Genomic DNA, 10,170 nt, shown 5'->3' on the forward strand with positions numbered 1-10,170 from the left:
AGTTTATTTTAAAACGTAAATAAGAGAATTATATTTACTTGATAATTCAATAAAACGATGTTATTGTGAATATTGCAGTTACTTGTTCATCATTGTGTCAGTGTTTTTTCCCAAGAACAGCAGTGATGAAACGCGATCTGTAGAGCAGTTTGTCCGTTCAGGGCTACAGTAGAAACATAACGGCGGCTTCCATGTGGGGGGACCCGCGGTGTATGTAGATATAAACTGGTAATTGTAAGGTAATAAAAACATAATGGTTAATTAAGTAAGGTCTTTATTCACCCCTGAAAACATAGTTATGTATATGATATTGCATTTCTGTCTAGAGATAATCTTAAATATTACACACTGCACCTTTAACAAATTGATGACTTTAAAAAAAAGTACTTTAGTAAAAAGGAGTAATTTTAATAGACAAGTGTAATAAAATTGGAACATACATTTATCAAATTATCTTTTACACTTCAGTTTAAATCATTTTTTCAACATCGTTGTCATGATATTTCTCCATTCAAAAAGGGCCCTGCTGACATTTATTGCCATTTAATTGAGGATCTGAATTTGTCAGTCCACATTTATCATTTTTAATTGTACAAGAAAGTGTGCAATAACTGCAGCTCAGCTTGGGCTTCAGTAGTCGGCTGTACTGGGAACTTAGTGAAGTCATTTGTTTCTTCACCTTTGAAATGAAAATATAAATGTTTTTTTTTTATAAATGTTTCATATCATGTTAATGCATCTTTGAGGATTCAGATGCTCCCAAATTTTTGAAAGGGGGTTGTTTTGGAAGTGGTAAAAACACTCTTAGGAAGTGAGTTTAGCATATCATTCACATGCTTCACATTATCAGTCATTTATCTTTATCTTAGCATTTTTTGTTAAAAAAAAAAAAAAAAAAAAAAAAAAACATTTTTGGTGGGTCACACTGGCCTCAGAGCTTCTCTCTTGCTGACAAAGAAAGGTCTAAATAAATAAATGTCTTAGTAAATAAGTAAATAAATGTAGACATAATGCAGAAATAAATACGAAATTAAGTAAATATTAAATGAACATGGAAAGAAACAATTGTGGACATGAATATTGTCAGAAATGAATAAATGAAAGAATGCATTTCAGAAAAATACAATAATCAATAAATAAGTAACTAAAATTATAAATATCACCATTTGTAATTTTTTGTAAAATAATATTTTTATCATTTCATTCTTTATATATATTCTTAATGTGTATTTCACCAATAAAACAAAAATTCTTAATACCATTGGCATAAGTTTTATAGTTCGTATGTGTTTCCCTGTAAATATCAGTGCACTCTTTGGATTGTAGACACAGAAGCGCGTGAACAGGACTTTTATTTTTGATCTGGTGGTGTGACGTCATAAGGCTGCGGCGCGCTCCTGCATCAGTGAATGCTTTCAGTTGAAGGAAGGTCTGTAGTTTTAATCATTTAGTGTTTAAATTCATGCGCGTTCAGTCTATTTTATATGGTTTACAGGCGATTTTAAACTTTATAATTATTGCATATAATATTGTAATATTTGATCTAATAATGAACGTTATTTTGAGAGAGTAAAGTACATCCACACAGCGCCTGATTTCTCTCTGTTAGTGATTCAGATCAGAAACACGAATAACAAACTCCGAGTCAATTGAGTTAGTTGATTCACAAAATGATTCACTGTATTGAATCGCCGATCGCTGAGAGACCTGCTGCTCAAAACAGATCAATACAACGAGAACAAACTCAAACATGAGAAAGGACAACTTTGACAAACAATTGCAAATGTTTGGTTGTTGTAATGACAACTTTTTAATTCAATAGCAATTCTAAAGTGTGTAATCGAATTAATGTAATTATATACTAATCATTAAATGTTAATCAAATGAAAAAGTAAGTTAAAATGTTTGAGTGTTTGTCAAATCAAATCCTTTAAGTCCATTAACTATTACTCTGATTCCCTTACTAGTGCACTGACTACTGAACTAGAGCTGATTGAGATGCACACAGAGATTTCATTTTTTTCTTTTTTTATATTTCTATTAATAAATCTCATCTTAAAGAGACCTTTTTCCAAACAGAATAAAACTCCTGGTGAAGCAACTGAGATCCACGTGACACTATTATAAAGATGGCATTTATTAAAGAGGAGAGTGAAGACGTGAAGATTGAAGAAACATTCAGAGTCAAACATGAAGATACTGAGGAACAAACAGGTTGGTTTTCATTCTCAAATCTGGACTATGCTATAAACTGTCCTGTACATCTTCTCAATTCATTTGTCTTTGGCAGGTGTTTTTCTGCTCCGTTTGCCCTTCTGCAGCTTTCTTAATTTTTTTCTTAAAGTTCAGCTCTGATTTAAAAATAGCATTTGTAAACTTGTGTCTCATTTAATATGTAAACTTTAAGGTGCACCGCTAGGATTGAGTAACATTTTTTTCATATGAAATAGTTAAATAAAAGTTTTGCATGTGGTCTAACTTGCTCTGATGTGATGATGAAGTATGCAAAATAAAGTCTAGTGACAGCGGTCCCTTTCACTCGACTAGTGCTGCCCCCTTAATAGTTTACTGAATGTTAGTCGTCGAGAAGAGGCTTAATCGACTAAAATTTTGTTGTTTAGTCAGTCACAGTAAAAATGGTCCATGTCATTATTGAACAGATTGTTAACAGCTGGTTCTTGAGGTCGGCCTAATAACGGTATATCGGGCAGGAAATAAGTACATTTGCCTATCATTCATCAACCTCACATGTGACTTATTATTTAAATATCTTGGGCCAAGTGGGGCTAAAGGAACAAAAGTGGAGTTTATTCGAGACGTCAGCACCGCTGTTTATTTCCCACATTTTCATATCAAGCTACCAACTACCATCGACATTTCAGACATTTAAAACAATTTTAATGGCAAAACTCATTTTTAGACACCAGCAAATTAACGTCTGAATTAACGTACGATTGCGACCCGATGGGAATTATGATCTAGGAAGATTTGTATTACACACAATGCTAAAGACTGCTTGATGAAGAACTTAAAGTTAGTGTAGTGATGGGTACTCGTATCACCGATAACGTTATGAATCTTGGATCACATGTCACTTAATGTGTGGTAATGAGTACATCACATAAGAAAGATTGGTGGGATATCTAGCTTGTAGAACCTCTCACTGTATTATCAACACAAGGAAGACACAAGTGTAATAAAATAAATTTATTAACAAATGATAGACAAGAGTAATAAACTATTAAATGAATACAATAAATGCAAAAGGAAAAAAGTGCATACGATGCATAAAATGTGATTCAGTTGAGTGTTACTATGTCATAGCTATGTTATCTTATGGAAAGATAAACTGTTGCTACTCTGAAACAAATAAGGTAAAGAACCTTATTATGCATCAAACAAATAAATGAGCTATTATTTGTTATCAACTGCAATCAGCTATACAATATCTAATGTAAATTAGAAAAATCATATACTAATAGGACACAACAATGCCAAGGTCTCTGGAAGAGGATTGGAAGTGATATTTACGTTCTCTGTGGTTGATTGAGCAGTCCGGTGGCGGTGAATTCTTCCACTGGTTGTGCTGGGAGCAGTCAGTGGGAAAAGGAGCAGGAATCCGTTTCGACAACCTTGAGCACAGGGCTCTAGACTTACTTTTTGCACTGGTTGCACTGGTGTGCCTAACTTTTTTTCTTAGGTGCACCAGCACAAAAGTTAGGTGCACACAAATTTTAAACCGCATCACATTTAACACCGCAGTTTTACAAGTTCACTTTTTAAATTCTTTTTTTTTATTATTATTTTTTTTACCGTACTTTTATTTTGACAGGTTGCCGTGAAGTTTCTGTGTGTACAGTATGATATTATGCTTTCTCAAATGAAACGGTAAAAGTGACACTCACAGCAGGTTTGGAGATTGAGTTTATCTGTTAATGTGAGATGCAAATGCCAAAAATTAGCGGGAGCGTCATGCGTGCTTCAGTAGCCTATACGCGTGTAGTTAAAAAAAAAAATACAAGTCTCCACTCCACCATTCATACATAGAGGCAAACAGAACATGCAGGATTCATATTAAACGGTATTTTTGCCTTTCAGTTTTCACAGACACTAGTCCATATCGCGATTTGAATTAAGTGACAGACCAACTTTTGATTTATCATTCCGCGCCAGAGCAAATTCGGTTTTTATGAATGGAGTCCGCGATCCAGTCTGCGTTTTATGCGGAGGAGGCATTGTAAACACTTGACCATGTAGAGACAGCCTGACTGCATCACATGCATTTTCAAACGTACACACACGTACAGGAATATCTCGACCACGGCCAATCAGAGGGGAGGCGGGATCCGTCCTTCATCTCCGATTAGTTTAGACCACAATTTGGGTCTAATGTGTAGTGATGGGATTTATGGCTCTTTGAGGGGATCCGGATCTTGGCGATCGGTTCCTTTCAAAGAGCCGTTCAAAAGAACGGCTCTTTTGGCTCTTTTTAAATATTTAGTCAGTTTTAAGAAGCCAGTTTGGGGGCATCTCAGTTTATCCTGGAAATAATCACTGGGAGGAATTATGAGGTGAGATTTGTAGTCAAATAATTAAAACTCAGATATCACACACCAATATCTGAGTTTGAATTATTCTGAAATATTGATTATTACCTCATTTGTCATGTGTGGACTATATTCCATAGGGCTGCACAACATCCCTCTGCGCCTTAGACAGTGGCATCACTATTTTGGATTTACCTTTAGTACAAAGTGTGTTGCTGCATCCCAATTCGCATACTTATACTATGCCCTTAAAGTGTGTACTCTTTTTGTGAAGAAAAAGTACATACTTTTGAGTATGTAGCAGAAAAGTAGGCTTCGTCTGTTGCTTAGTTACCTAAATCCTGTCACTGTTTAAACTGCCCTGTCAGTTAATATCATCTACATTTCGTTTAATTTGATTTCCTACCGTATTGGAGAGAAATGAAGAGGCACATTCTTATACTAGTCTTTTATGCCGAGAACTTTGCTCGTGTTTGCATAATGATGCATTTAAAAGTTAATGACCAAACCTGTCATTATAAAAGTTCATAATGTTGCTGCACAAGAAATATACCATGGATAACATTATTTAAATATTATTTATTAGGTTACACATTGATTAGTTATCTCAAAAACCCCTTTCTCTACCTGTCCGTTGGTAGCGCGTATCCGCCATGTTTGTAGTTTTCTTAAACAAATTTTATGCGTGTTTGTAGTTCTAATCGGATCCTCGTTCACCGCGCAATGTATTGTGGGCAATATTAGCCGTGAGTGTGCATTGATCCGCACTTCGAATTCTTAAGTTAAGTAGTAGACCATCCGGGAATAATTTGTGTGCATCTGTGTGAAACACGCATAGGAAAAAAGAACGACAGAAAGAACGGCTCCCCCCCAGCCGCGACTTGGCTCCCATCGTTCATGTTTATGAGCCGTTCAAAAGAATCGGTTCATTCGCGAACGTCACAACTCTACTAATGTGTGTCTGTCGTTTTTGCCCCCTCGAACGGCTGGTCGCACCGGTGCAACCTTTGATTTTTTTTAGTCGCACCATTGAGAAATTAGGTCGCACTCTAGAGCCCTGAAGCGCTGTAGGATGCTGATCTCCTGGAGCACCAAAGGGTCCTAAGATCTGGAACACGTAGATGTGGCCCTGGTGTAGGGGCTGAAGGCCCTTAGCTTGGAACACGCAAGCAAAGGTACCTGAAGTGAAGGTTTGCTCGCTGGAGCTCAACCTTGTTGCAAATGTCTGTTGATCTTCTGCCTCTCTCAGCTAGAGACTTAGAACTTGGTCAATCCGCTTTGTCTCTCTCGGACAGAGACTTAGGACGTGCTGCATCTGTGGTTGCCTCGCTGGACGAAGACTCTGAACGTGGAAAATATCTCTTTCTTCACAGACAGAACGTGGTCGTATCTGCTGCTGTCTCAAAGCTGGAGACTCGAAGCGTGCAACGTTTGTTTCTGTCTCTCTGGACAGTGGGCTCAGAAGGGTTGTGTCTGTTAGTGTCTCTCTCTTGTGGAGCTAGAGACTCAGAATGGAGGTATCTGTAGCTGCCTTCCCAGTAATTGGCCGCAGACTCAGAAAGAAATTTGATCTGTTACTGTCTCACCCTTGCGGCCTAAGACTCAGAACTGGTGTAACTGTTATGTCTTTCCCTGACGGGACTCAGACTCAGAACTTTGTTGCTCTGTTAGTGTCCCTTCCCCTACGGGACTTAGACTCAGAACGATTATCTGTTGCTGCCTTCCCTGTAATGGGCAGCAGACACAGAACAAGGAGTGTCTTTTGGAGAGGTACCTTTATACCTTTCCGATGAGGAGGAGTTTGCAATTTGGTGCTTCTCCATTTCCATGCTGTGATTGGATGGTTCCATCAGAGCAGGGGGGACATGGGGTAGCCCACCCTTCTTTCCTCTTGTGGAAGTCATTTGCATAGTCCAAACACAAAGTTAGAAAAGTGTTAATAATATTTTACTGGTGCATTTCTCACTTTCCAAAACACAATCAGAAAACATTTGATCATGTAATGAACACATTAAGTCCAAACATGATGGGAAAAGATTGAACTGTCAAGCATGCATTCATTTGTCCATTAACAGCTGAGTTTGTGTAAGATGTTGCACTACACATCGCTGTCAGTGAGAATACTTATTTCTCTGAATAAGTATAAGAAGTGTGTGTTATGGTTCGCATCAGTTCAAGGTTTGAAAACATAGTTATGAATGGATTTGGATGGATCTTTGTGATCTCTCTTTGTTTCACCCATTGCTGCTGCGTCTGGAGATCCTAAGGAATTTTTATGGCTGTCACAGGACCAAACCTTAGAAAGCAGTCTCAAGGTGGGTGGAGGGCAGAAACTGCATCTTGACCAATAGGAAGTTCTGTCCTTCCCGAGTTTTTGTCCTAAAGGTCTCTTCTTGCCCTCAAAGAGGTGTCTGGCAGTTGTCCTGGCATCCTTATCTGATGGCGTTGGACAGTTTGCTTATGTTAGTCCACCAAGATCCAATCAATATGAAGCAAACCTTTGTCCACTATTGTGGACAGGGAGGGGCCCTTGCCATAAACTGGGCCCTGGAATGTGCTGTCCACTACATTTGCTTCGTGGATATAGACTGAAGTTGTATGTTAGTTTTGACACTTTACATGTTCGAATGTTTTGATGTCTGTTGTTTTTTGTCATTAAACTGCGGTAAACTTTTGTCTTCTTTCACCTTAGACCTGAGGGAACTGAAAGAGGAGAGTCAAGTACTAAACTAAATGGAAGAGAAAGATCATGATTGCATAAATGAAGAAAAATATTTTAGTTGTTCACTGACTGAAAAGACTCCCTTAAGAAAAAGGACTCAAAAGACTGGAAGAAGTTATTTCACCTGCCAACAGTGTGGAAAGTGTTTCAAACAAACAGTAAGTATTAAAAGACACATGAGAGTTCACACAGGAGAGAAACCGTATGGCTGTCAACAGTGTGGAAAGCATTTCATTCATAGAAAAAATCTTAAAACACATGTTAGGAGTCACATTGGAGAGAATCCCTACACATGCCCTGAGTGTGGACAGAGTTTCCATCAAAAACAACACTTTGAAGACCATAGGATAATTCACACTAAGCAACCCTACACATGCCTTCAGTGCGGAAAGAAGTTTAATTATAAAGTACGCTTTGAAGACCACATAAGAGTTCACACTGGAGATAAGCCTTTCACCTGCCAGCAATGTGGAAGAAGTTTTAACCAAAAAGGATCCCTTAACAGACACATGAGAGTTCACTCTGGAGAGAAGCCTTTCACCTGCCAACAGTGTGGAAGAGGTTTTAACCGGAAAGGAAACCTTGACAGTCACATGAGGGTTCACTCTGGAGAGAAGCCCTACTCCTGCCAACAGTGTGGAAGAAGTTTTAACCGGAGAGAACACCTTGATTGCCACATGACAGTTCACACTGGAGAGAGCCTTTTCACCTGTCAACAGTGTGGAAGAGGTTTTAACCGGAAAGGAAACCTTGACAGTCACATGAGGGTTCACTCTGGAGAGAAGCCCTACACCTGTCAACAGTGTGGAAGAAGTTTTAACCGGAGAGAACACCTTGATTGCCACATGACAGTTCACACTGGAGAGAGCCTTTTCACCTGCCAACAGTGTGGAGTAAGTTTCACTCAAAAAGAAAGCTTTAATAGACACATGAGAATTCACAATGGAGATCAGTCTTACACGTGTGATCAGTGTGTAATGAGTTTTGATCAACATGAAAACCTTGAATTTCATATGAGAACTCATAGAGAGAATCCCTACACATGCTCTGAGTGTGGAAAGAGTTTTCTTAAAAAACAGCTCTTTGAAGACCACATAAGAATTCACTCTGGAGAGCAACCCTACACATGCCCTCAGTGCGGAAAGAAGTTTAATTATAAACGACACTTTGAAGTCCACAAAAGAGTTCACACAGGAGAGAAGCCTTTCACCTGCCAGCAATGTGGAAAAAGTTTCAACCAAAAAGGGTCCCTTAACAGACACATGAGAGTTCACTCTGGAGAGAAACCATTTATATGTGGTCACTGCGGAAAGAGTTTTAGAAATAAAGCAACACTTAAATACCACATGAGGTTTCACACATGAGAGAACTGTATGTTTATGTTATCAGTGTGATATGAGTCATGTAATAACACCAGAGAGAAATCTTAACTGTAACATCACTGTGGAAAGACTTGCAGAAACAAGACAATCTTGAGGTTCACATAAGCACCTCTAATAAATTTCTAAATATCTGAGCAGTGAATTTGGGCTTTGTTTACACCTGGGTTTAAATGTGTTTTGGTTGATTGGATCACAAGTAGACTGTATCTGTATCACAGTTTCTTTTGACCACTTCTCTCCCCATTTTGTCAAGGGGAGGTTAAATGCATGGGATCTTTCAGATCTTCCGATCAAATAACATAAAAAGTAAGTCTAGAGAAAACAACCAAAGAGGTAAAGGAAAGTAAGCAGTGCTGGTGATTGTGTAGGGAATCAATAAATTGAGAACAGGAGGAATTAAAAACTGTAGTGCATTTTACAGAGGGGTAATTGCATTAATAAATGAGTTGAAACAAGCAGATGACATCAAGTGTAAAAAGTTCTTGAAGATGAAGGATTGGTGATAATATGTAATAGAGCATATGGATAGTGATAAAATGAAAATGGTATGTGAGCAATGATTTGAAGTTGCAGTCAAATAGGAAATAAATTATGGAGGCTTGGAGTAATAACTGGGGTCCCATTAAGTGTGAACATGGGAAATGTAATAGAAGCCGAATACTTACAGATGACTAGAGAGTGTTTTGTTTTCTAACCTGAGCTCTTTCTTCCTGTCAGTTTGTCTGTCATGTTTGTGTTATGCCCAAGCCATTTGTTGCTGTAGGTACATTTGATTTCATAATGTACTCTTCAATGGTAAGCAACATGAGTAATTTTTCATCAGTTCGGTTCAGTAAAATACCACCACACCAGAGCAACTCAATCTCAGTGACGGGAGCATTGTGATCCTGCACCAGAGCTACACAACTGAAGGACTGAATTACCTCTGCTTCTCCAATCTATAAGAGGACTGTCGTGATGTATTCATTTTTCAAGAACTTTTGTAGCCATTCAAAGAAAATAAACTGGTTTTATAAGTGAAGCTGGTGATGCTGTTTTTGAATTTGTTTATTCATTGTCTGCTGACATCTTAATAGATTTAATAGTTGATTATTTGCAGTTTATTTACTCTTAACACTAAGTAGGGCAGATTATATAAACCGTAATGTTCATTTTATCAAGCCATTCAAGTGGCAGACTGGGGCTTGGTTTCAACCAGACCCCGAGACAAAGGAGGAACAGTTTTATCATTTCTAGATAAACTGAGCAACACGTCAAAACACACCACAAGTGCTCATGGTCGTTAATTGTAATGATCTTTTGGCATTACAACCTCTATTATTTTTATCTAGAGCAATCTGTATTCCAAGCTGATCTACGCTGGTCTATGCTGGCTAGTGCTGGTCCAGGTTGGTTTAAGCTGGTATAGTGCTGGTCCAGACTGGTTGATGCAAGTATACTGCTGATGCAGGTTGGTTTATACTGGTAGAGTGCTGATCTAGCTAGTGGACCAACATATTTATTCTGTTCTCAAGCAAAA

General features: G+C 38.1%; 1 protein-coding gene across 1 annotated transcript; it reads left to right on the forward strand.

Moving 5' to 3' along the window:
* The first annotated feature begins 2,082 nt into the window (after window positions 1–2,082).
* Window positions 2,083–9,627, forward strand: LOC141333763 (uncharacterized). Its single transcript, XM_073838888.1, has 2 exons — window positions 2,083–2,214; window positions 7,240–9,627. Exon 2 carries the CDS (start codon window positions 7,281–7,283, stop codon window positions 8,631–8,633), a length of 1,353 nt encoding a protein of 450 aa, XP_073694989.1. The 5' UTR covers window positions 2,083–2,214; window positions 7,240–7,280; the 3' UTR covers window positions 8,634–9,627.
* The last annotated feature ends 543 nt before the right edge of the window (window positions 9,628–10,170 follow it).

Source organism: Garra rufa, chromosome 4 (assembly GCF_049309525.1).
Source record: "Garra rufa chromosome 4, GarRuf1.0, whole genome shotgun sequence".
NCBI classification, from domain to species: domain Eukaryota; kingdom Metazoa; phylum Chordata; class Actinopteri; order Cypriniformes; family Cyprinidae; genus Garra; species Garra rufa.